At 40.2% G+C, this 26,837-nt stretch overlaps 1 protein-coding gene across 3 annotated transcripts in view; it reads left to right on the top strand.

Moving 5' to 3' along the window:
* The window catches only part of TNR (tenascin R), a 578,617-nt gene that overhangs the window by 444,388 nt on the left and 107,392 nt on the right, over nucleotides 1–26,837 (top strand). For all 3 annotated transcript variants that reach the window (XM_039348585.1, XM_039348594.1, XM_039348604.1), the window contains one exon: nucleotides 15,991–16,543. In XM_039348585.1, the coding sequence (XP_039204519.1) occupies nucleotides 16,048–16,543 (496 nt within the window). In that variant the 5' untranslated portion in view covers nucleotides 15,991–16,047. The remainder of the gene's footprint in view (nucleotides 1–15,990; nucleotides 16,544–26,837) is intronic.

The following is a 26,837-nucleotide window of genomic DNA, read 5'->3' as shown; positions in this document are numbered from 1 at the left end:
GCTAGGAATAACATGGAAGCTTGACTGTAGTTTCCATGCTCAATCAGGAGGAAGGGTGGAGAGAATGAGTAGGACCATTAAGGAAAAATTGGCAAAAATATGTCAGGAAACTCAGCTTAAGTGGCCAGATGCTTTAAATATGGCCCTGGTTGTGGTAAGGTGTGCCCCACAAAGGGGGCTGCTTGTGTCTCCCTTTGAATTATTGTATGGTGGAGTCCCCAACTTACTCACACCAGGTGTCCAGAACTCTGAACAAGTGGCAGATACTGTTAAATTAGAACAGCTGCAGGCTCTTAACACTATAGTCCAGTGGCTACAACAATATGTTCTAACCCAAAGACCCCATGTCTTGGTTACACTAGCACATAATATACAACTGGGACAGGAGGTCTGGGTAAAGGATTGGAAGAGGGAAGTTTTAAGCCCAAAGTGGAAAGGGCCATATACTGTTGTTATGTGTTCTCCCCTTGCTATTAAGGTGGCTGAAATCAAATTGTGGATCCATTGGTCCAGGGTTAAATTGGCAGCCCCCACCCAGTGGAAAGTGAATAGTAACCCAACTCAACCCCTTAAACTATCCCTGCATCGTAGAAGAAGGAGCCTCTCGTCTTCTGGTGACACTCCGGAAGCTGTCCCCTGCGAACGGGAGAGGTGAAGAAAACCCCTGCAGGTGTTACTCCGGAAGCTAACACCCATCGCACAGGCAACAAAAATCCCCTGCTCTGAAAGCTGCAATCGCATCACTAGTATTAGGCTTCTCTAAGCATGGAACCCAGCCAAAGGATGAGGGAAACTGATTGTATTAGAAAGGGGCTCATGCCAACTATTTGGGTGATTGTGGTGTTGCTGATTAGTATTGTCATTAATTCCCTGTTAGCCATAGCCCAGGTTATGGCCTTGTGGGATGAGGGGGGAGTATGTAAAACTGAGTGCTCCAGATGGAGACCCCCCAATATATGAAACTCCCCAATAATCTCAAGATTTAAGTGAAGTTTCAAAGGGTGGTAATGAGGTAGATGGAAAATTGCCATTAAGAGAAATGATAAAGTACTTTTGAATTATATTTTAATTAACAGAGGTGATGTTTTGAAAGCATTAACTAATGCTATAAACTGGCTGAGTGTGATGACCTGTGTGCAATTCTATGAAGAAACATTTTTACAAGAAGTGCCAACCGAAAGTCACAAATGGTGTAAGATATTACACGTGTAGGGGAGTGTGGTTTTCTGCACATTGTATAAACTTCCCTTTTTCCTATGTGTGTTGTCTCAAGATATGAACTTCTCTCTTTTAGTGTGTTAAAGGTAGATAAGAAGTCATCTATTAGGTTAAGCGTGGGCGGCAAGCTGACACCCTCAGAGTAACTCAGGGTTCAGAATTTGTCATGTGAATGCTCTGAACCATTGTGCACAAATAAAGCCTGTTTTCTCCAACCCTTCGTGGTCTTGTCTTCTGATGTAAGTATTGCGGTTTTTCCACAACAGGGGGGCAGAGGTCAACCCCGAGGCCCCTTGAATGCGGGGTGCCGCAGGGGTCGGTCCTCTCCCCCCTCCTATTTAACATTTATATGAAGCCGCTGGGTGAGATCATCAGACAGCATGGGGTGAGGTTTCATCAGTATGCTGATGATACCCAGTTATATATCTCTTCCCCGAGCTCTCTCAGTGAAGCGGCTGATGTGATGGGCCATTGCCGTGAGGATCTGGATGAGGGTTAACAGACTCAGGCTCAATCCTGACAAGACTGAGTGTCTTTGGATGTTGCCTCCCAAGGATCATGTTAACTGTCCAATGTTGACTCTAGCAGGGGAAAATATACCCCCTTCGGAGCGGGTTCACAGCTTGGGTGTCTTCCTTGATCCACAGCTGAAATTGGAACATCATTTGACAGCAGTGGCTTGGAGGACCTTTGCACAAGTTCGTCTGTTGCACCAGTTGCAACCCTACCTGGACCGGGAGGCTCTCCTTACAGTCACTCATGCCCTTGTCACCTCATGCCTGGACTACTGCAATGCGCTCTACATCGGGCTACCCTTGAAAAGTATTTAGAGACTACAATTGGTCCAAAATGCAGCCGCGTGAGTGATAGCGGGTGTTCCTCAGTACACCCATGTTACACCTATCCTCCGCAAGCTGCACTGGTTGCCTATTGGTCTCCGGGTCCAATTCAAGGTGTTGGTTATTACCTTTAAAGCTCTATATGGCTCAGGGCCAGGCTATTTGCGAGACTGCCTACTACCTCATAGTTCCCTTCGTCCGGTTAGATCCCACAGGCTGGGCCTCCTTCAGGTCCCGTCAGCCAAGCAGTGCCATTTGGCGGGGCCGCAGGGGAGGGCTTTCTCTGTGATGGCACCCATGTCTTGGAACCAGCTCCCCCTGGAGATTAGGACCGCTTCCACCCTGTTGGTTTTCCGCAAACTGCTTAAGACCTGGCTTTTCCGGCAGGCCTGGGGTTTATAAAATCTGACCCCTGGATGAATGTTACTGTATTGTTTGTCTTGTTAAGTTATATTGTGTTTTTATTGTTAGCCGCCCGGAGTCCTGCAGGAGTGGGGCGGTCTATAAATTTTAATAAACAAATAAATAAATAAATTTCCGATGGTCTTAGGCAGGGCTTGTCAACCACCTTCTCTCCCTCCCCCCCCCTCCGCTCCACCTCACTTGTTTGTGGAAAATATGCTGCTTGGCGGCAGTCTGCACAAACTCTACCAAATGTGCCCTGCAGGGGGCGCATGAAGAGCGCAGGCGCAGAGCAAGGCCCCGCCCTCCCCAGAGACTCATTGTGCAGCAACCGGATTGACTTCTTGTGCATGCAGGTCAGCGAAGGGGAGGCCGCCGCAGCACTCAACTCCTGCGCCCGTCAGCTGGCGACCCCCGAACTTGCACTTGTCAGCCGGGAGGTCTGGCGATGGCCGCAGGTCTCCTTTGCCACCCTGCCCATCCTCGACTCCTCCGCCCATTTATGTCAAGCCCACTGGGGCTTGACAGGGAGAGAGGGAGGGAAGGAGGAAGGGACTCCTCCTCATCTCCTAAGCTCCAAAGCACGATCGGCTTCCCAAGGGCACCACAATCCTCATGAAAGCGGGGGGGGGGAGAAGCAAAGGGGGCGAGAAAGCTTGCGGCAGGCTCAAAGCAGCACCTGTCAGCATTGGTGATGAGAAATTCCCCACAAACCCAGGGAAGGGGTGGAGAAAAGGAGCCCCCTTTGGGAGGAAACTGCCACCTTCTTCTCCTTGGCTTTGTGCTTTTCTGTTTCTCGGCAGCCGGGCTGGCAAGCCTCTACTGGCTGGAACTTCCTTTCCTTCCCTCCCTCTTGGTCTCTTCCTCCTTCCCTCCCTCTCCCATTGTCCCTTCCTTCCTTCCTTCCTTCCTTCCTTTCCTTCACCTCCCTCTTTGTCCCTCCTTCCCTTTCTCTTTCCCCTTGTCCCTTCCGTCCTTCCTTCCTTCCCTCCCTCTTGTTCAGGATCGGGCGAGCCTCTACAGCTGATCCATGCTTCTGCAGCTGTAGCTGCTCTCCTTGGCTCCTGCCCAGCAAATTTGCTCAAGCTTTGATAGAAAACAAGCCGCTTGCTAATTTAGCAGAAGCGCAAATCAGCTGTAGCCTGGCGCTGATTCTGGAGCTTCTGCTAACTCAGCAAGCGGCACGTCTTTCGGCGAAGCTGAGCAAGTGAGTTGGGCGGAGCTTTCCTGTCTCTGCCTGTGCACAGGCAGGTTTGTTGGCAGCAAAGCCCCCAGCCACGCTGGCAGCCTATCCCCCTCCCCTTGTCCCTTCCTGGGCATGGGGGGGGGAGGAATGAAGGAGCAAAGAGGGATGGAAGTAAGGAACAATGAGAGAGGGAAGGAAGGAAGGAACAATGGAAGGGAGGGAAGGGAGGAAGGGACAAAGAGGGAAGGAAGGAAGGAAGGAAGGAAGGAAGGAAGGAAGGAAGGAAGGGACAAGGGGAGAGAGGGAGGGAAGAAGGAAGAGACTAAGAGGGAGGGGAAGGAAAGGAAGGAAAGAAGGAAGGAAGGAACAATGGGAGAGGGAGGGAAGGAAGGAAGAGACTAAGAAGGAGGTGAAGGAAAGGAAGGAAGGAAGGAAGGAAGGAAGGAAGGAAGGAAGGAAGGAAGGAAGGAAGGAAGGAAGGGACAATGGGAGAGGGAAGAGACTAAGGTGAAAGGAAGGAAGGAAGGAAGGAAGGAAGGAAGGAAGGAAGGAAGGAAGGAAGGAAGGAAGGAAGGGACAATGGGAGAGGGTGGGAAGGAGGAAGAGACTAAGGTGAAGGAAAGGAAGAAAAAAAGGAAGGAAGGGTCAAGGGAGGGAAGGAAGGCAGGCACCCACCCCAGTCCCATCCCAGAGACCCACAGATTCCCCCCACACAGGCACTCTGCAACCTGAGTGATCAGCTGGCCATGCCCCCTGGCCATTGATCACGTGACCCTGGGAAACTGTGAATGTTATAAGTATGAATCAGTTGTCAAGCATCCGAATGTAAATCACATGACCCTGGGGATGCTGCAACAATCATAAGTGTGAAAAATGATCATTAATTCGCTTTTCCAGTGCTGTGGTAACTTCTAACAGTCACTAAGCAAATTGTTGTAAGTCGAGGACTACCTATACTTCCCCATTTTTTCCTCTTTTTTTTGGTCAAGTTTTTGATAACACCCCCCCCCCCCGACCAGCTGGATGAGGGGTTGGGGGTCACCACAACATGAGGAACTGTATTAAAGGGTCGCAGCATTAGGAAGGTTGAGAACCACTGGCTTAGAAGGTGTGTCATTAAGCTAATCTTGGATGTATGGGTGAAGTGAAGCTAAGTGAGGAGCCCTGAACACTGATGATGTTATCTGGTTTGGGTAATAAAATGTCTGCAAGAAAACAGCCAAGCTCAGAGAGCATCAAAGACACCTCATTTCAAACCTGAGCTACAGATATTCTCCTTTATTGATGAAGTTAAGTCTTGGTTGCTGCCTGAGATTGCCCAGGGAAGTTTAAAAATATGACAGACACAAATGCAGGTATCAAACCATTGATGGCTGGAGTGGAGTAATATTAATCTGCCTACTCTCCAAAACCACTTTCCTATTTGCTGTTTCCTGCAGCAATACAATTATGTATTGACTATTTGCAGGACTGGCATAAAATTCAAGCAAGATAGTTCCATTGGCATTCTTTGCAGAGAAGATGATAAATATGGAGAAGACTTTCTTGTGATGAGATAATGGAGCGCAACCTACAGAGTTATAGAGCAGCCAGCATCAAGCTACTGTCATTTGACAGCAAAGATTTAGCAAGAAAAAAAGTACTGAAGATAGCCAGATTATATAATTTCTCTACTTGCAGAAAGCCCCCAATTCACCTCATTAGCACTGTATCAAAATGGAGAAGTAGGAAAAGTCCATTATCTAGTGCTTATAAATTATCACAGGATATCGTTATCTCAGCTGTTGAAGGTTACCATGATAATTATATTGATAAGAGGAGTAGGATCTGTGATGAAGATTCCCCAAATATCTTTTTGTCAAGTTCTTTTATCTTCTCTAATTTATAAGTGTTAACAAATTTGTATATAGTCAGCATTTGTTCTATCTTTCTTCCCTTGTTTTTGCAGGATCACATTCATCCTTCCTTGTTATTGAATTATCTCTGTATCTTTACATTGTTAGTCTCTCCTCTCTCCTGCTCCTGTCTCTGTCTTTTATCCATCCATCTTCATTTGCAGCTGCACATATTTTTGCTCTCTTATTTCCTCAGTTGGTCGACCTCTGTTCACTTTTCATGAAAAAGTGACTCTTGTGTTCTTTATTGAGTCAGTTCTACAGAGAGAAGCACAAGGGGAATTTCATATTCATACATGTATCATCCCCACAATGCACAGATTTGACTTTGAAGTGCTGGCTCTTTCTCCACTCAACTTGCTCAGAACCAGAGTTGTCATCTTACACCTAACATATTGATATAAAAATGGCAGTCATGGAAAGCCCAAATAACACATGGCCTTACAGCTATAGCAAGCCTTGAAAATAGAAATGACTAATAGGCCTTTGCTGTAGAATTACCTGAGATATTATATGAGGCCAGAAGGCAACCTGAAACCAATGGGGTTTCTTTCAAGCCATTAGTTACCATGAGAATAGCTAGTCTGAGAACCTGAGGAGACTCAGTATGGAGGCTTCTGAGCCTACTGTACAATGTTTTCTAGGTATAAAGGATTCATTTTTACCAGAGAAGAATGGAAGTTTGGTTTACTAGTGAAAGCATCAGGCTAGAAAACAGGTGAGTGTGAGTTAGTCCTGCATAATCCATGAAAGTTGACTGATCGATTTGGGCAAGTCATATTGTCTCGGCCAGACTCACCTCAGCTGAATAGAAACAGTGGCTCTGCCTCTGCCATTTTCTTTCATTTATTTATCTGTTTGTGGGAAGGATGGGGAGGAAACAGAAAATAGATAGTGATGCATAAGAAAAGACAAGTAGAAATTTTGTACCAAGTACAACTGTAAACTGTGCAGGAATTTGATGTTCTGAGATGGCATGCAATGTAACTGCTTTTTTAAAAAAAATAGAGTTTAAAGTGTGCTGAAAGGAGGATCTCAGTATGAAAAAGTTGATTACCATCCAGATAGGGGCTAGGCAACCCAGTTTTCTCCAAAGAAGAAGAAACCAAGCTACTTTTGACTTGGTGATAAGAGGCCCCAAAAGGCCTACTATGACCTTGACCACCAAAAGATATTAAGAGGGCAGGGATCAAGAAATCTCCTTCCAAGGCTAGGGTGGTCCTTGATAGCATTCTGAAAAGTATTAAGACTAAGGCTTTCTCAAAGAACCTTTGGAGAGGAACAATAGTCATAGGACAGGGTAGGACAGTGGGAGGGGCAGAATTGAAAATACGGTAGTATAATGTTTTTTGTAACAATTTTAACAACTATTAATCAGCTAATCAAGAGTGTTGTGTCCTGGGTCTGTTGAGACAGCTCAGCAGGCCCAGAAGTGTTGCAAATGGTCCTGGGCATTCCAAAAGCTGCCCGGGACCAGACTGGTTGGCACCAGCCTTGTGCACAAGCATAAGGCGCAAAAAGGGAGAATTATGATAGGCTGTTTGGGAAACTATAAAAGGCCTGCGAGGCTGTTGTTTGTTGAGTAGAATTGGATTGAATAAAGAAGAACATGGTTGAAACTGGTTGTGCGTGTCGCTTCAATGCAGCAACCCCAAGACATAAAAAGAGTAGTTATGAATAAGGAGCATTCAAATGATGCTAACTAATTAATGAAATAAATATCCACTGAACTATTTCCATGTTCACAACCCTTAAGGCAGCTCATTCCATCAGAATTACAGTGCTCGATCTTAGAATACCTTCACGCCCTTAACTGGGGACGTTATAAAGTTATCACTGAACTTAAATTTGTGCTCTTCTTTCTCCCATAGAGGTGACATCCACCGATTTGATTTCAGGGAGAGAGTATTATTTTATTATTATTATTATTTTAAGTTTTTTATTGAGTACAAAGAAAAAAAGAATTAAAAACATTGAACATGGTAAATTGTCTTTGACTGACATCTCAGTCCATATTGTACATTAATTACATATAATATATCTATATACAACTGTACATTTCTGGTCTCTATCTCAACTTATCTCTTTACTGTGATCTCCATTTTTTTCCCTCCATCTATAAAATTTATTCCATATTCGATAAAATTCTGTTTCTTCCTGACTTTTTAATCTTTTAGTTATCCTATCTAGTTCTGCGCAATACATAATTTTCTTTATTAGTGCTTCCCCACTCGGTACTTCCATTGCTTTCCACTTTTGAGCAAATACTATCCTTGCTGCTGTAACCATGTGAATAATTAAATATGTGTCCTCTTTATTTACATTTTTCTCTAGTATTCCTAATAGTAATGTCTCAAGTTTGTATTGAATGTTTTGCCTAGTCATTTCTATTGCCCATTCCCAGTCCATACGCCAGTACACCTGTGCTTTTCTACATGTCCACCATACATGGAAAAAGGTGCCTTTTTCTTTTTTACATTTCTAACACATAGATGAATGTCCGTTATACATTTTGGCTAATCTGGCCGGAGGGAGATGCCATCTGTAAACCATCTTATACAGGTTTTCTTCATATGATGTCGCCACTGTGATTTTGTTATTTCGTTCCCATACTTGCTGCCATTGATCCATATTTATATTATATCCTAGATCTATTGCCCATGTCACCATTGTTTCTTTAACCTGCTCCAGGGAGAGAGTATTATTGATTGATTAAGGAGGGAGGCAAAAGGCAGCTGTAATTTTAAGAAAAATTAAAGCTATAAATGCTGAGCATGTTTTCAGGCATGCTGTGATTTTGCAAAAAGGAAGAAGCTGATTGTAGGAGAAGAATCTTCATTCCCCTTGGGGAATTAAAAACACAATACAGAAAACAGGTATGAATTATATAAAGCAATTTTATATTTGTCACTGCTGTATTATATATTCCTATATTGGTTCCCATTCATTCTGATAAGATATGCAGGGTCTGAAAAATCTATTATCTTGTCCTTCCTTCCTGGGAACAAAGTTTTTTCTCCATTCTCAAAGGGCATGGCAGAGGATGTAGCTCTCAGTATCCCCCAGCCTGCTCTGCTCCTCTGCTTCTTATAAGTTGGGGTGGTTTTAAGCCTGCCTTTGATCATGTTACTAGCTGAGCATCAGATATACTGTATATAGAATACAATGGATTAATCTCTAGGGTTAAATCTAGATGAGGCAACAATACTGACTGTGTTAGCCTAGTAATGCATGTATAAAGTAGCAGGCAGGAATCTGATTTTTACATAACAAAAAGTTGCATGAGATAATCAGAATTCAGTTTTACTAATCAAGGTGTCTTGGTTGTATTGTTTTTCTGACCAGTTTAGCTGCAGCACCAGAGCTGCACTAGGGGGAAGCAGGGCTGGGGTAGAGAGAATGCCCTTTCAACAAATGTGCAGGGAAGTAATAAAAAAAAGTTCATTCCCTCACTTCTGTTCCAGAATGACTGAAGAATTTTCCTCCTTTCCCAGTCCAATAGCAAATTAAAACCTTTGGACTTTTCCATTCTTAGACTTTTCCAATGTACTTCTCAGCTTCAAAGATACATTAACCTGTGTTTAAAGCTCCTCAGTTTAAAATATGTTTAGTAATACCTAGATGTAGTGAAAATCCATTTGTCATTTGTGGAAATAAATATTTCAACAATAAATCTTTCTTGCCAAATTTTTAATGCAGAAATACATGCAAATAGGAAAGAACAAATAAATGTGAAATCAACATGGTCATGTAGAAACAGCTCAATCCATGCAGCCTGCTAACATATTCCTTTGGAAGTTACAGTCTGGCTTTGACCACTCTTGTCTTCCTTTGTAGGTGTAGCATTACCTCGTCAGAAGCCAAAGCCTAGGCCCACCCAGCCCCACTCCCCTCCGTCGCGCTCTGCAGCTACCCTCTCAAGGTGTTAATAAAGTGTCTTTTCCAGCGGGAGCTCACACAAAGTGAGGAGGTGGCAGATTCTCATCGTCAAGGGGGGGGGCTTTCAGGAACAAAGATGACCAGCCCCTAGCCCCAATAGTCAATGTGTGGCGTTGTTTAACAGCCCCAGGCAGTCGTAGCAGCAATAGTCAATGATTTTACAGTGACTGTTTGGAAACAAGGGGGTGGGGAAAACCCCGGCTCCAGGCAGCAATGAAAACACAAATGAAGGTAGACAGTGCTCTGCAGTAACAGCTCTTCCCAGGAGGGCAACTTCCCACAATGTCTGTAACTTGCACAAGTAACAGTAATCAAAGTCCGGATGGCCGCTGGTCTCCAAAGCAATAGCGATCAGCCTCTCCATCTCTTCTGTTGTCGCTCGTAGTTTCAGGTCTCCTCGATGTCAAAAACCCTCCCCCCCCTTTCCTTTATTATTAAAAACTGAATTTAGCAACCTCAACAACTTTCTTTCTCCTCATTCTGTCTCTTGCCTCTGCTCAGGATATCCCTCCACTGTGAAAGAAGCAATACAATTCCACCTTCTCACCCTCTCACTTTCTCCTTCCCTCTCCTTCTGAGAAAGGGATCAGCTAAAACCTCAAATCCCTCTTTGGCTTCACCTGGTCTCTCCCTGACAACAGCAACAGCAACAGCAACCACCCCAACCCCCTTTCTTTCCTCCTTTTTCTTTTCTTCCGCCGGATCCATGCCTGCCAAGCCCAAAACCGGCAGCAGCTGTCCAAGCTTCCCTCTCTTCAGGCAGGCTCCCACACAGCCTTTCAGCCAGCCCTGCTACATAGGCAAATGTGGAGAACTTGTGATTCCACCAATTTAGTTGTTGCCGCTCTTATAACCACTTGATCTTTGACAGACTTACATTCCAAACTTTCTCCTCCCCTTTACCAAGCTTTCTTGCAGTCTAAAAATGAAGAAGTTGGGATCTGAAAACTAGTCTAAATCTGATTCATGCTACATATATATATATTTGCTTTGTGAAGAAATAAAAAGCCAAGACATGGTAAAACAGTAATAATTGTTATTTTTGTAGCTAAATTTTTCTAATATACTGGATATCATGTATAATCTTTTATCTCATTCCCAGTGCACACTTTAAAAAGGAAGCATCTTTAATAACCAGTTTGCCAAGATAAAGATTAATTAGTTAATCATTACTCTTGGAGGGGTGCAAATTCTTGAGTTGAGAATGAAGGATACTAATTGACTTTGTTCATTGCTACAGTTCATGATATGGCAGATTTAATTTTGGCGATTCCATCAACTTACTCCCGTGTCAGATATGCATTAAACTGGCTGCTGGGTTTGCAGTTTGATGCCTGACTATAATATAATATCATAAAAAGACTGTTTCAGGTGCAGGAATGCTGATTTTTCTCCTATACTCATGCCTTGTATACTTTGCTAGTTTTGTCTTATAAAATAAGTGACTAAGGATCTCCAGAACATCTTTGAAGCTATATCAGAAAGCCACCCAATCAACCATGTGTTAATTGCAGAGAAGCTCATCTTAACTTTTTCTTGAATCTGAAACATTCCCTGGAAAACAGGAATTCTGCTGTTAATATTTTTTTTTAAATCCCCTTGAGGAATCCATAAGGTTGTGTAAAATTTATCAATATGTCTAACATAGAGAAGAGAAAGTTGGATCAACTGAAAATGAGAAAAAAAATGGTAATGGGTTTAAACTAAAGCAAGAGCTATGACTTTGACTATTTAGAAAAAAAAGACATCACAGATAGAACCCCACTAAAGAAAGTGCTGCAGAATAAAATGTGATTGCAATAATAATTATACAGTCTATAACCATCATCTATTTTGCTGCTCAGCTCCATGAACTCTCCTCATGAGGTGTTAATTTTTAGAAAGGCAAAAATCAGTCTTTGTGGCACATGCCACATTTTTCTCCATCCAGTATGTTGACTGCTGACACTCCCTCCACTCTCCTATCTATCTATCTATCTATCTATCTATCTATCTATCTATCTATCTATCTATCTATCATCTATCAATATCGATATATAATATAATATTTAATTATAAGTATAATAGATTTGTAAGTATAAGCAGGGGTTTTTTTTGTCATAGAACGCTCAGAACAGAGTTCCAGCACCTTTTTGGATGGAACCTTGTAGGGTAGGCAAGGCGGATTGTATGACGTGTGTGAGTTCCGGCACCTTTTTTTTATTTATTTACCAAAAAAGCACTGAATATAAGCTATACTTATAATTTGTAGATTTATATTTTATTTATAATTTATAGATTTATAAATATAAGTCTATACACACACTTACATAAACATATGTACCAATGTACATTCATGGAAGAATTTTGATCAGAAATAGACTAAATTAGAGATGCCCATCTGATATAATAAAATTGACCCATGATGTGTCACTTTTGTGTTTCACACCAAAATAGGGCATCTTTTAGCCAAAGAGAGTGAAGCCTTACCCTTTCCATACGGAGAAGAGTGCTCAGAAAACAGAAAAGGGGTAAAGACCTATAATAACCTAAAATAGCTAATAAGACATTTCAGCCTCAGTTTGAAGTTTGTTTTGTTTTGTTTTGTGCCATCCAGAGTTGTCTTAGCGGGGATGGCCGGCTACATAAATTTGATTAATAAATAAATAAATTGCAGTCCTCTTGAGGAGCTACCATGGGTCCATATGATAAGCTTCTGAGGCAGAATAGGGGAATATTCTACTTTTAAGCTGAAATAGTTGAAGATAAATTAAGATTGCCCTCTCTGCAATGGATTAGGGTTAAGGAAAAACCAGCATCAGGAAGATATGTCTTAGCAGGACATCTTTGTGTTGAAGTAGCATAGTATGAAGATAAATCCTGAAGCTATCAGATCTGGAACAAATCTGAGTAGCCTATATAAGGCAGAAAAATCTATCTCTGCTGCCATCTGGTGGTGGTTCTGATTTTTGTAGCCGGGACTTGGTTTCTTGCTTCTAGACAGCTATTATCAATTTATGTAAATAAATACTTATTTTGAGCGTAAGTTGGAAATAAGTGTAAACTACTATATAAAATGCATAGCTATTTTATAGCTATTTCACATTATTGAAACTGAGTTAGATTTTTTTATCATAGATAAAACCTATATTAGGATAATAATGTTGTTCCATATCACACCTCTCCAATATGTCTTAAGAACAAATGCCTATTTTTAACATAAGCACAGGGCAATCAGTACTAAATAAATGATTATAGCAGTAATAGGCAGAAAAGACATAAAGGATAGGAATTAGACTGTGAGCTTTAAAATGGGGCTTGGATTAAGAGTTCCTATTTTCAGCTGGGAAATGGAAAGAGACATAATAAAAATATGAGACTAAATATCCATTACTGAATTCATGGAGGGAAGAATATATAGCAAGCACTGGCTAAACTTGAGTGTATGTTATCTGAATTATTCTTATTCCAGTTTTGTGGAAACATCTTATACTATAGCACACTGCCACATGAGTAGTCCCAAAAGAAAATACATAAGTGTAAAAGGAAAATTTTAATTTACATTTTAATTTACATGTTATTCTCTCTCTCTCTCTCTCTCTCTCTCTCTCTCTCTCTCTCTCTCTCACTCTCTCTCTCTCTCTCTCTCGTTCTGTGTGTGTGACAGAGAGGGGGGAGAATTATTGCAACTTAAATGTTGTACAATTTATCATAATGGGGAGATTGAAATATTTGTTTAATCTCCTATCCAATTGTTTATTGCTCGTGGACAATTTTGCCCCAGCTCTTCCTTTGTATCATTAAAAAATAAATGAACTCCAGAAAAACAAGGTTAGGTGGAGAAATTTCAAGTTGGCTCTAGACCATAGGTGTCAAACTTGCCACGTCACGTGACGTGTCGCAACATATGTGGGGTGAGCACAATCTCTGTATGATGCAATCAGCAAGCAGGCCAGCAATTTGACACCCCTGCTCTAGACTATTCCACAAAGGCTGTGGTCAAGACAAGAATAGGTTGGGGAGATGGCAAAAGTATTCTGAATTTTTAATTTTCAAACAAAAAGAGAAAAATACAAGAATAATTATGACAATGACCAAACCAGAATCAAACAGCTGCCATTAAGTAGCTGGAATATGAAATTATGCCAGGAAACCCAAACTTGAAAATTCAACACCCATTTCTAAGCTACTTTTCTTTAAAAGTCTTTGCCCAGCTTTGTACTATGTGCCAGTTGCATCTGTTTCTGAACTGGGAAGCTCTGCTCCGAGTCTCTTGTGCCCCGATTACTTTCCAGTTGGACTACTGTAAGATGCTCTATATTGAAGAGTATTCAGAAGCTTCAGCTGGTGCAAAATACAGAGACATGGGCAGTTGTGTGTAATTCTAGAACAGCACACAAGTTGCATTAGTTGCCAGGCTCTTCTGGGTCCAATTCAGGGTACTAGGTTTTGTTTTTAAAGCTCTCCTGGGGCTGGATTATTTGAGGGACTGCCTCTTCCTGGTTACATCAGCCCATTCCATCTGGCAGAGAAGGCATGTTGCAGATATCATCTGCCAGGGACTCACATTTGATGAGTCCAGAAGGCAGGCATTCTGTGTCACTCGCCTTATAAAATATCTCCTCCCCCCCCCACCGCCGAAATGAGGCTGGCTTCACCTCTTTTGATTTTTTGGAAGTCTCTCAAATCCTGGTTATGCCTGGGAGCCTCAGAGAACCATCAAAGTACTGAGGTGGCTCCATCATTCTTAACATCTGCTGTCCTCTCTTAGCCTTTGTGTATTTTTATTTTTAAATAAATTTGTTAACTATTTTATAGTTTTATTCTACACCACCTAGAGTTTTTGTGAGATAGGCGGCCATATAAACTTGATGAATGAATGGATAAATATATAAAAAATAAATAAACAAGTAAGCAAGCAAGTTACATTCAAATTGTACAGGTGTCCAGTGAAAATTAAAAGCAAGACAAATTTTCCAGCAGCAGAAAAGCATGAAGCAGTCCCCTGATCCCAGTGCTGTGCTTTGAATAATGAGGCTCGTTTGGCATGGAATCACAACTTTGCCTGCCTGTTTGCTGCAGAGACTCTGCCACAGTTCTTTAAAGCAAGGGGTATTAGAGTGAAATGTTGATCAATGCATAGCTTTCCCAGCCCCCATCTACCTAGTTTCAATCAACAAAGAAAAACCCTGCTGGACAAAGTATAGATTTGGTCTAACTACTTCGAAGAAAATAGCTTTCCTTACAGGATGAATTTGGCCCTTGGAGTTTGGATTTAACTCCCAGGGGTGCAAATCAATACCAGAATGGAAAGTTGCCCTGATGTAGATAAAGGTACTTTACAAATCATTCTGTGTGCAAGTGGGAGGTGAAATGACTTGTAATAAGCAACTTGTAATATTTGTGTCTCTTAAGCAGAAACGTAAATAAACTAAATATTGTGCAGGGTCTTTTAATTATATCTAAGGCAGCAGCCTTAAACTAGCTCTGCATTTCTGGAGAACTTTACACGGACTGAGATGAAGGCATACTTGAAATAATCACTATCGGTATTTTAATACTTCATTCTTTTTTTCCCCCAATGCCAATCAATATGTGCAGAATAAATGTTTTAGAGGGATAAGGAAGTATTCCTCCTTCTGATGTGGACTGTACCCATCTCATTAGAACCAGTCAGCTAAGCTGAAAAACTACAAATGTCTTTCCAACATAGCTAAAGAAACTGCTCAGATCCAATAGGCATAAATCAATGGGCTCCTTCCAATGGCATTACATAGCACTGTAGAAAACAGTTCTCAGCCAATTAATATTGCCACTCCAGATGCTTCTCCAGATTGTCATGGTACTTAACAATTATAATTACTGCAGTAATTATTTTGAGCAATTAATTTTTTTAATTTTAAAGACCAAGAATCAAGCAAGAGGTTGCTGGGCCAGAGAGTTGATAGCCTAAAACTGAGCACTGGGAAGTTCACAAAAGTTTGGAAAAAACTAAAGTAAGGCCAAAGTGCGAGAACCTGCATTCGCACGCAAATAAGTATTTCAGCATGCAATAGGGACCGAGAGATTGCGCTAGAGCTATGGTTGAGAGAATCTGGCATAGCTCAGACATCTTTTCCTCAGACAGCCTCAGATTCAGGTGGTGTTTGTCCTGACTGAAGAAAGGCAGGACAAGAAAACTACTCAGCACCGGCAGCTCAGAGACTGACTCTGTATAAAGGCAGAGCAGCTCTCTGGTTTAACCAGATGGGAAGGTTCCACACAGTCTTGAGATTATGAAGCACTTTGCAAATGGGAAAAAATCACAAACAATAGTGGTTGCAAGAGTTCAGTCGCCCTTTCTTTTACTATAGATTAGAAAAGTATTTTGATTGGGATGGATTGCAAATGGATGCCTGTGGCAGGCTAGCTTGTACCTTTCTACCTTATCCTATGCAGTGTTATTCCCATGCATAGAAATGCTATCCTGATCTTTGTCACCAGATTTTCTTAGGAGCTACTTGTAACAATATGTTGCTGTGCTTCATTGCAGGTCTTCCTTCCGCGCTTCCCAAGGCTGGCGTAGAAGTTTCCTGTCTTTCTCAAGAAAATGAGGGCAGATGGCAAAAATGTGATCCTAAGAAATGTGGTGGTTAGCCTCAATGTAATGCTGTTGGCCATCTTCAGACCCTTTGAATGCCGCCTGGAAGTGATGACAGAGAGAGTTAAAAAACAGGTGACTGATGAAGAAGGCAGCTTTGCTAACTACACATCCCCTGTCAAAGAGCAACCCATGGTCTTCAGCCACATATACAACATTAATGTGCCTCTGGACAGCCTCTGCTCCTCATCCCTAGAGGCTTCATCTGACCCAGAGGTGAGTTCGGAAGATGACCGGATGACGGAATACACCGAGCAGACCTCAGACAGTGAGAGCCAGGTCACCTTCACCCACAAGATAAACCTCCCCAAACAGACTTGCAAGTGTGCCGCCTCCTCCCGGGACATACAGGAGCTGCTGAGCAGGATTGAGATGCTGGAAAGGGAGGTGTCTATACTCCGAGACCAATGCAACTCCAATTGCTGTCAAGAAAATGCAGCCACAGGTAGTAACTAATGCCATGAGGTCCTCCTAGGAGCTAAGAAATGTCAAAGGTGAAAGAATGAGTTTGGAGTCATTTGCTTGAAGCTTGAATACACTGAATACTCCATTCTGCTTCCAAATTTCAAAGTCTTGACATCCTCTTTAGTTTTACTCTTTATTAGCAGGCTTAGATTCATGTTTCACTCTGTTTTCTTTCCTTACACTTTGTTCTTTTTATAAAAATAACTGTCTCTGTTCCACTCCTTTTACTACTATGCATGCAGGTTAATGGATCTTTTTTTCAGAGGGTACAGAATCTCTTCAAAAGGTTTGTGGAACGAGGTTTACCTCTGGTAGCAGCACTGTCCAAAATTGCTATTGATAGATAGAAGCAGTAGCAGACATTGTTCCTCTGAAGTATTGCTTGAAAGTAGCCAATGGTTACCATTCTGTGCCTTCCCCTCTCAACTAGCAATATTTCCTGATTATTCTAGGGAAAAGTTTACAAATTTGCGAAAATCTGCACTATGACTGTATCTCCCATGACAAAATTAAATATTAAAGACTTCACCAAATCCTTTCTTATTTCTGTGAAGAAAAAGAAAGTTTAAGAGAATTATCTACAGAGTTTGAGAAAGTGTGTTAAAGTTTTGATGCATAAGCAACCTAACAGTGTTTGAAACAGGGAGTCAATTGCTCCCCCATTTTAAGGAGACCAATCAAAGTTAGAACAGGAAATAATAATAATCAAAAGAACAAGTTGTATACTGCCATCCCTGTAGCATCATAAAAGGAGAACAAGCCCCTTTATAGCTTGCAAAAAAATGAAAGAGCCCTTTTTTCCCTCATGCAGCTATACAAAGCATCAAGGGAAGGGAATTCATTCAATCTTACCCTCTTCCTATGGTCACTATACCTGTACTGAAAAGATCCAGATGACCGCTAGACAGCAGGGAAGGGATGCAGAAATTTTTTACTGCCATTGAGTGGTTTTCTAGATTTTTCAGCCTAGCTATGGTAGCATTCATTCATTCATTCACTCATTCATTCATTCATTCATTCTGCTAATTTACACAGTCAGCTATCAAAGCATTAAAAAGTGAAACATACTTACAAAAGCAATACGAAGAAGTTGGACTCCTTTATCATCTGGACTCTAGAGCCTTAAGGAAGAATCAGATTTTTAAGGGCTTCTAGAAGGCCAACCAAGTCAGGGCCGTTCAAATCTCAGGGAGAAGCTGTTCTACAGGCAGGCATCGTGACAGAAAGCCACATTTTCTAGGTCCAATGAGATGGCACTGTTTTCAGAAGGGATCTTACGAGATCTTATGGGATAGTCAAAAACTAGCACTCATTCTTTCTGGCTTCCTCAATTTGGAATGAGAAGATGGATGGGCAGCTCTTCTCAAAAGTAGAATCCACTATGAGTATATGTTCTCCGTGCAATATAAATCCTAGATAATTGTAAAAACTATATGTATAATGAGTGATGAGCAGGAAACCCAGCCTCATTCTCCCTTTTATATGATGAAAATGAACTTCTGAACAGAGCCAAGGAATGCAGCAATTTTCACATCTGTGTCATTGAGACAAATAATCATGTATCTGATTACTAATGAACAGCTTTCAATCACTTGTGATCATGTAACAAGGGCACATATTTAAATGTGTGTGACATTGCATCTTTAGCAAAATAAAATGCAATCAACAGCAACAACAACTTTTTCAATGGAAACAGAATTGTTCATATGGGTTCTCTCTGAATAGCAAACAGCAAAGCTTTGTGGAATTCATTGGAAACCTGTCAGTTTACTCATTCAAAAGACATGGTTCACTTGGTCAGCTCTACAAATCTGTTCTTCAAAACTAAAGAAACAGCAGGCCATTGTGCTAGAATGTTATTGAAGAGAGCTGTTGGCATAATGAATCTTGGTTCCAAAAGGGATAGATAGTACACAGAAAATATGCTAGACCTGGGAAAATGTCATCAAAGAAAAAAGCACTTTTTAAAAAATATATATAATTTTTATTGAAGAGATTCTTAACAAGATAAAAACAGTGCAGATATTAGAAAAGAGGCAAAGAAAATAAAAAATGAGTAAGAAGAAAGAAAATAGAAAAGAAAGAAAAAATATATAAAGAAATGGCTTCTGTTCATTTTGACAGAGGTTATAAATGCATTTATATTTTACCCCCTCTCTTTAAGGTTACATCATAATTTCCTTTTTTTTATAAGCTACCCTTTCTAATCTTCAAATTCATAAATCACAAATTCATTTTTCTCTTCTTTCAGCAAAAAGTCCAAGGTGTTTCCAGTCACTGATAAATGTACTTGTTGATATTTTTTTAATCAAACAAGTTTACATTGCCCTCTATGCTAGTTCACCAACCATTCCCCCTTGTGTTATTTCAAAGTCTTTCCATTTCTGCTGATATAATAATCTTGCAGCAGTAATCATATTTAAGAAAAAACTTCCATGGCTCTTTTCTAATTGAGTGTCCTTTAATCCCAGCAAGAAAAATTCTGATTTCATTTGAATGTTGATCTTTGTATCGTTATATATACTGTGTTTTCCCAAAAATAAGACCTGGTCTTATTTTATTTTATTTTATTGTCTCCAAAATAGGTACCAGGTCTTACTTTTGGGAGGGGGTGTCTTTGCCACTCACCTCACGGCGGCGGCATCAACAGCCCTGCCCAGCTGGCCCACTTCTTCTGCAGCCAAAGTAGCAGCTTCATGATGCAGCTGAGAATGGAGCTCTGTTCTGCATTTCACAGTCAAAGGCCTTTCTGGAAGGCCTATGCAGCCAAGAACCGAGCTACAGATCCAACCCATAGCTCAGGTCTCGGCTGCACAGACCTTCCAGAAAGGCTTTTGACTGCAAAATGCAGGTCCAAACTCCATTTCAGTTGCAGAATGAAGCTGCTTCTTCAGCCACAGAAGAAGTGGGCCGGGGAGGCAAGTGTCGATGCATGGGAGACCTGGCTGCAATGGTAAGCTCCACCCCTACCCTAACTTGATTTTTAGGCATGTGCCTCACCCCAAAACTAGGGCTTATTTTGGGGGTAAGGCTTATATTAAGCCCATCCCCCAAAATCAAGCTAGGGCTTATATTCTGGGTAGGTTTTATTTTGGAGAAAACACGGGTATATTTGAAACCAGAAATTTCTAACTTTTTTTACAAGTCCATCAGGCATGATAAAATAACCCTTCATGTTTTCCATATTTCCAACATAAACTTGAAGTACCTTTATACATTACAATTTTTATGGAGTCATATATCATTTTATTAAAAAAATAGTAGGCTATAACATAAATTTCAATGTAAATTTGTAATGTAAACCTCAATCATTTTAATCACATATTTCCCCACTGTTTCACTGGTGTATTGTGTCCAAAGTTCTTAGTCCATTTATCATAGTCTTTCACTTGTTCTTTTTCTGTTTCAAGTTTCAATCAAAGTTTATATATTTTAGTATTTATAAGCCCATGATTTGTACATAGTTCAACTTCAAATTCTTATGCTGCTCAGTTCTAAATGTCCTGCTATCTACTTTAAATATTTAATAATAATAATAATAATAATAATAATAATAATAATAATAGTAATAATAATGATGATGATGATGATGATGATGATGATGGAAGGGACCTTGGAAGTCATCTACAAGGAGGAGAAATTGAAAAGTGGCTAACAACTGGGAAAACCTACCTAATAATGAAAATCCAGCAAAAGGGGCATCACCAGGCAACTACAGGCCAATTACCTGTTTACCAACAACTTTCAAATTACTAACTGGTGTGGTAGCTGATGCAGTACAACAGCATCTAGTTGAAAACAATCTCTTTCCACCTGAGCAGAAAGGAAACCGCCCCATAGCAGAGGAACAAAAGATCAACTCCTAATAGACAAAATGATCTTGGAAAACTGCAAGAAAAGGAAGACCAACCTGAATGTGGCATGGATTGACTACAAAAAGGCATTTGACTCTCTGCCACATGACTGGATAATAAAGTGCCTAGAAATAACAGGAGTCAGTAGAAACATCAGAAAATTTGTGCAAAGATCGATGGCACAATGGAAGACACAGTTGCAGATCAATGGTGAGAGACTGGGAGAGGTTAATATCAAGAGAGGAATATTTCAAGGAGATTCATTATCACCATTACTATTTGTTATTGCACTGTTTCCTCTGTCAACAATACTGAATAACTCAGGACATGGCTATCAAACATCAAAAACATCTACCAGACTATCCCACCTCCTTTACATGGATGATCTGAAGCTGTATGGAAAAACATCATCTGAAATAGAATCGCTGCTCAACACTGTCCGTATATATAGCCAAGATATTGTAATGGAGTTTGGCTTGGACAAATGTGCCACACTTACTATCAAACAAGGAAAAATAGTGAAAACTGAAGGAATCAAGATGCCCCACGAAAATAACATTAAGAGTCTGGATGAGGAAGATTACTACAAATACTTGGGTATCCTTCAAGCTGACAACATCAAGCACACTGAAGTCAAGAAAAAGATTAGAGGTGAATACATCAAGAGAGTGAAGAAGATCTTAAAGTCCAAACTCAATGGAGGAAATACCATAAAGGCAATCAACACCTGGGCAATCCCAGTCATTAGGTACACAGCTGGAATAGTGGACTGGACTCAAGCAGAACTAAAAGCAATGGATAGGCAGACCAGAAAAATAATGACAATGAATCATGACCTTCATCCACGCAGTGACATTGATAGACTTTATTTACCAAGGCAAATAGGTGGGCGTGGAATGCTACAAGTACATCAGATGGTTGAAGAAGAAAAAATGGCTTTGGAAGAATATCTGAAGAACAATGATGAAGATGCACTGAAATTAGTATATCAGGAAGGCTTACTGACTACTGGAGAGACCAAACTGGTCTACAAGAAAAACCAAATGACGAAAGAATAAAGGCATGGGAAGACAAAGCACTACATGGCCAATACCTTAAAAAAATAGCTGGGAAAGCAGATAATAACAAGACCTGGCAATGGCTAAGAGCAGGAAAATTGAAGAAAGAGACTGAGGGACTAATTTTGACTGCACAAGACCAAACCTTAAGGACAAATGCATATAAAGTCAAAATTGAGAAGACGGCAACAGACAGTAAGTGCCGCCAATGCAAAGAAGCTGAAGAAACAGTGGACCACCTGGTAAGCTGTTGCAAGAAGATTGCACAGACTGACTACAAGCAGTGGCATGACAAAGTAGCAACAATGGTGCATTGGAAGATCTGCAAAAAATATCATTTGCCTGTAAGCAAAAACTGGTGAGATCATAAAATAGGGAAAGTCATAGAAAATGATAAAATTAAACTGCTCTGGGACTTCAGAATTCAAACAGACAAGCACCTGCAACATAACACCCCAGACTTAACAATTGTCGATAAGAAAGACAAAAAAGTCTGGATAGTGGACGTGGCAGTGCCTTGAGACAGCAGAATAGACGAGAAAGAACTGGAGAAGATAACAAAATACAAAGACCTACAAATAGAAATAGAAAGACTGTGGCAAAAGCAAGCAAGGGTAGTACCAATAGTAATAGGCTCCTTGGGTGCAATCCCAAAACAACTGGAGCACCACTTGAACACCATTGGCATTGACAAATTCGCTATTAGTCAATTGCAAAAGGCAGCCTTACTAGGAACTGCTTCCATCCTGCGATGATATTTGTAATACCATCAAACATCCACATCTGCCTATCCCAAGTCCTGGGTAAGGACTCGATAGGTAAACAAAATGCCAAATCCAGTCTGAATATCTGGCTTACTGTGCGATGATCCATAATGTTGGAAGGGACCTTGGAAGTCATCTAGTCCAACCCCTTCTTAACTGTGCATATGAAAACATTTAAAACTAAACCCCCCTGCTACCAATTGCTCTTTTGATTTCCTATTCTAATGACTCTCAATAAGTTAACCAACCTCCTGTAAAATGCTTCTTGTGCTGGGATAGAGGAATAGAGGGATTTTTGTGAATACTTTGGGTTTATATCTATGCCAAATTCTCAGTATGATACTGGTACTTCTAATATAATGATTCTTAAAATCTGTATTAATGTTAGCGTTATCATTCCATAAAAAGCCATGCCATCCAAACCTCAAATTGTGCTTTTCTAATTCTAAAGTTCTTTCATTTCTCCACAAAACCCATTCTTTCATCTACTGTAGACTAAGCAGCAGGTTGCAAAATACAATTTTAGATCAAGCAGTCCTAATCCTCTTCCTCATTCCTCTGCATCTTGATGCGTTTTATGTTTATCTCTTGGTTTTTTCCCATTTCAATTCAAACTTGGATATATCTTTATGCCATTGTTTAAATCAGTTTAAACTGATCAGTTGTCATAATAGGTATTGTTTGAAATAAAAACATCATTCCTGGCAAAACGTTCCTTTTTATCACTGAAATTCTCCCAAACAATGACAACATAACTAAATCCTTTAGTTTTTCCATTTCTTCTAGAGGATCTTCCAAAATTATTACCAGGTCATCAGCAAATGCCCTTAAAAGGTTTCTTTTTAAATCTTCACTCCAACAATTCTCTCATCTCGTGTTCAGTGCTTCCAAAGCTAAAATAAATAGCAATGGTGAGAAGTTCCTTTCTATATCTCATAGAGTTTTGCTACTTCTCCTTTTACAATTATCTGTGCCTTTTGTGTGGTATAAATTGATTTTACTCATTTAATAAAAAAACTCTATATCTTCCATATCTCCCAAAGTCCATATCTTCCAAAATTTAAAACAAAAAATCCAATTCAACTTGTCAAAGGTCTTTTTTGCATCAATAAAAATCAATGCCCCTGATTTACATTATGTTGTTCCAAGTATTTCAAGATATCCAAAATATTTCTAATATTGTCCCTCAGCTTTTTTTAGGTAAAAGCTCTCACACTGATCTTCATGAATAAAATCTTGTAAAACTGTTTATGTTTGTTTATTATAAATATGTTTACTTCTCTTCTGTCATGTCCTCACATACACTAAATAATAATAAATAATAAAAATCCTCTGAATTAAAACAATCTTCTTTGTCTGTAATCTTTCCAATATCTAAAATAGAATTCATCACAATTTGCTACAGTTGTAATAATTCATCTTCATTTTTTTATAATAAGAGGTTGGTAAACTATTTGGTCCATCTATGTTCCCAATTTAGACTTTTTTTATAGCTTCACAAATTTCCTTTATTGTTATAGGCCCATTCATTAATTGTTTCTGTTTTCCTGTGATCTTTGGTAAATTTTGTTTCTTTAAATAATCATCAGTCTTTACCAGGGAAATTTCTTCTCCTTTATATAATTTAGAGCAGTATTGATGAAATCTTTTTTGCAGCTTTAGTTTATCTGTTTTTATAGTTTTTCCTTCTTGTAATTTTAATTTCATTTTTTTCTTTTTCTTTTCTCAATTTATATGCTAACCAATTCCCTTGCTTATTTGCAAATTCAAACTTTTTTTGCTTTGCATAATTCATTTTTACTTCCATTTCTTTTGCTCTCAACAAAGACAGCTGCCATTATAAAAGTTTAATTCATTGTAAAATAATTTTCTTTTGGGAGAATATCTATAATTCTTCTCTCCTTTTTATCTGATCTAGAATTGCATATATTTTCTTTCTTTCTTTCTCTCTCTTTTTTTCTTTCTTTCTCTCTTTCATTGTATAAAATATTCCCTAAAGGAAGAAGTATTCTTTAAAGTATTTCTGCTTGTTTGGTCTCCTCTCTGGCACCTCCAGTGGTAGTTTAGATTGAGGAATTGAGTCTTCTCCAGGGCACTGAGGGAAAAAAGGACTAAAATGGGCATATGGATTCTAAAAATCAGAAATGAGACAGAACACTGCTGAGACAAGAGAGGCTGGATGGTACCTTTCTTGTTAGAATATTATAAGAAACTACCTGGAATATATCTGAAAGTGACTGAGGCTAGAAAGGTTAAGACTTCAATTGAAAACACAGGGGAAATGGAGTTGGGGTGAAGAACCTGGGCTGATCAAGCCTCTTAGCAATTTATACAGTAATATCCTGAAAGGAGAGCATCTGTGCAATAAGACTACAGAGCTATCCTCCCTGTATTTAGAGAGGGTAGGAAACAATGGGTGAGATTAAATCCCAAAACTGAATAGTGGACGATCACTTGACTATAAACCAGCAGTGTGCAGCAGCAGCCAAAAAAGCTAATACAATCCTGGATTGTATAAACAGAGGCATAGAATCAAGATCACATGAAGTATTAGTACCGCTTTATAAAAACCTAGTAAGACCACACCTGGAATACTGAGCCAGTTTTGGTCACCATATCACAAAAAAGATGTTGAGAGTTTGGAAAAAATTCAGAGAAAAGCAACTAAGATGATTAAAGGCCTGGAGACTAAAGTATATGAAGAACAGCTTCAGGACTTGGGTTTGGCTAGTCTAAAGAAAAGAAAAAATAGGGAAATATGATAGCAGTATTTCAGTATTTGAGGGGCTGCCACCAAGAAGAGGGGGTCACATAATTCAACAGAGAGCAGGACAAGAAACAATGGTTGGAAACTGATCAAAGAGAAAAGCAACCTGGAATTAAGGAGAAACTTCCTGACACTGAGGACAATTAACCAGTGGAACAGCTTGCCTCCAGAAATCATGGGCGCTCCATCACTGGAGATTTTTAAGAAGAGGCTAGACCAGTGATGGCAAACCTTTTAAAGACCGAGTGCCCAAAAACTGACCCACCCCCGCTCCACCCCCTGCCCCGGCCCCACCCCGCCTACTCGCAGGGCCACTCACCATCTCCAGGGCCCACCACAGATTGCCCAGGCAGCCCAGCAGCACCATGGCAGCCACGCCCTCTGGCCGCGCCCTGCAGCATCAACTGTGCATGATGGGCCGTGAGGGCAGAGTCTTGTCTATGCTGCCTGGCTGCCATGTCCTTGGCTGCACTCATTCACATGGGCCACGCTCGGGGGTGACTCTCCTCCAGAGGGGTTGCTGGTGAGGAGGGGGTCATGGGGGGAGGCAAACCTGGGACAACGGCATGTGTACCCACAGAGAGGGCTCTGAGTGCCGCCTCCAGCATGCGTGCCATAGGTTCGCCACCGCTGGGCTAGACAATCACTTGTCTAAAATGGTATAGGTTTTCCTGCTTAAGCGAGGGGCTGGACTAGAAGACCTCCAAGGTCCCTTCCAGCTCTATTCTATTCTATTCTATTCTATTCTGTTCTGTTCTGTTCTGTTCTGTTCTGTTCTATTCTATTCCATTCCATTCCATTCCATTCCATTTGTTTAATTTTCCCTTGAGGAGAAGCTTGAGCAGTACAACTGAGCTGTTCTTCAGTCATATAGCTAGCTATAGCCTGAACTTAACAATAAAAGAGAAGAGTAAGATCTATAAAAATCAATCATTTTAAATATGCACTAAGTATGAATGGCAAGTACAAAACCACCAACTTTTCAAAAGAAAGACTAAAAACAACCATTAAAAGTCAATAAACAAAGATATCTAAAACTATCACTCAAAAATATAGCCCCAGAGTGTTAAGTTATAACTGACATAATGTAGAGGTACATACATTAAAACATTTGGGTGAATAATGATAGTTTGGTATGACCCTGAAAGAGCAAGAACAGAAGATTCTAAGACTAAGTGAACTTTCCTAAGAGGACATTTCACAATATGGACCCACCTCTGAAAATGCTTGCTCACCTCAAATAATCATTTAGTTAGGCTCAAAATATACAGATATTCAGAGCAAGGCCTCTAATGAGGTCCTTGGAGTTATTTTCCTTACCAGAAAATGGTTGATAGAGAAAAAACAATGTTTTTCATTAAGTTGTTTATGTTGCAAACTTCTATTGCAGACCCCATTTATTCTTTTAGAAGCCAAACAAGAATCAACCTTGTGGAGGTTTAATTTTTTTTTTTTTTTTTGTAAGATCAGATCATCCAGAAAAAAATAATTTAAAGCAAATCAAGTTTAAAAATAGAGTTGAATCTATAAAGTATATAAAATGCAAGGGGAGTTATTAGGTGAAAGTATGGATTCTCTTTGAGAAGCCAGGGTAGAAATGTCTCAGCTAGAGACTCTGCTGTTTGAATTTCACACTGGCAATTTGCTCTGAAATGGAGATGTTTTTATGCTTTCCTTCCAGGACTACCAATGGTAGAGCATTAAAGCAAGCAAGGGAGAAAGTAATGAGAGTGAAGACACTTCCTAGTAATAAGGAAGAAAAATAAGAAAGCAGTTTTGCAATTCCAGAGGATTCCTGGTACATAGTAATGTATTTGTGAGCAGAAAAAGA

The sequence above is a fragment of the Crotalus tigris genome, unplaced genomic scaffold, assembly GCF_016545835.1.
Source record: "Crotalus tigris isolate CLP2741 ecotype Arizona unplaced genomic scaffold, ASM1654583v1 scf7180000017560.2302168, whole genome shotgun sequence".
Lineage (NCBI taxonomy): Eukaryota > Metazoa > Chordata > Lepidosauria > Squamata > Viperidae > Crotalus > Crotalus tigris.
This window is presented reverse-complemented; position numbering and strand designations above follow the sequence as displayed.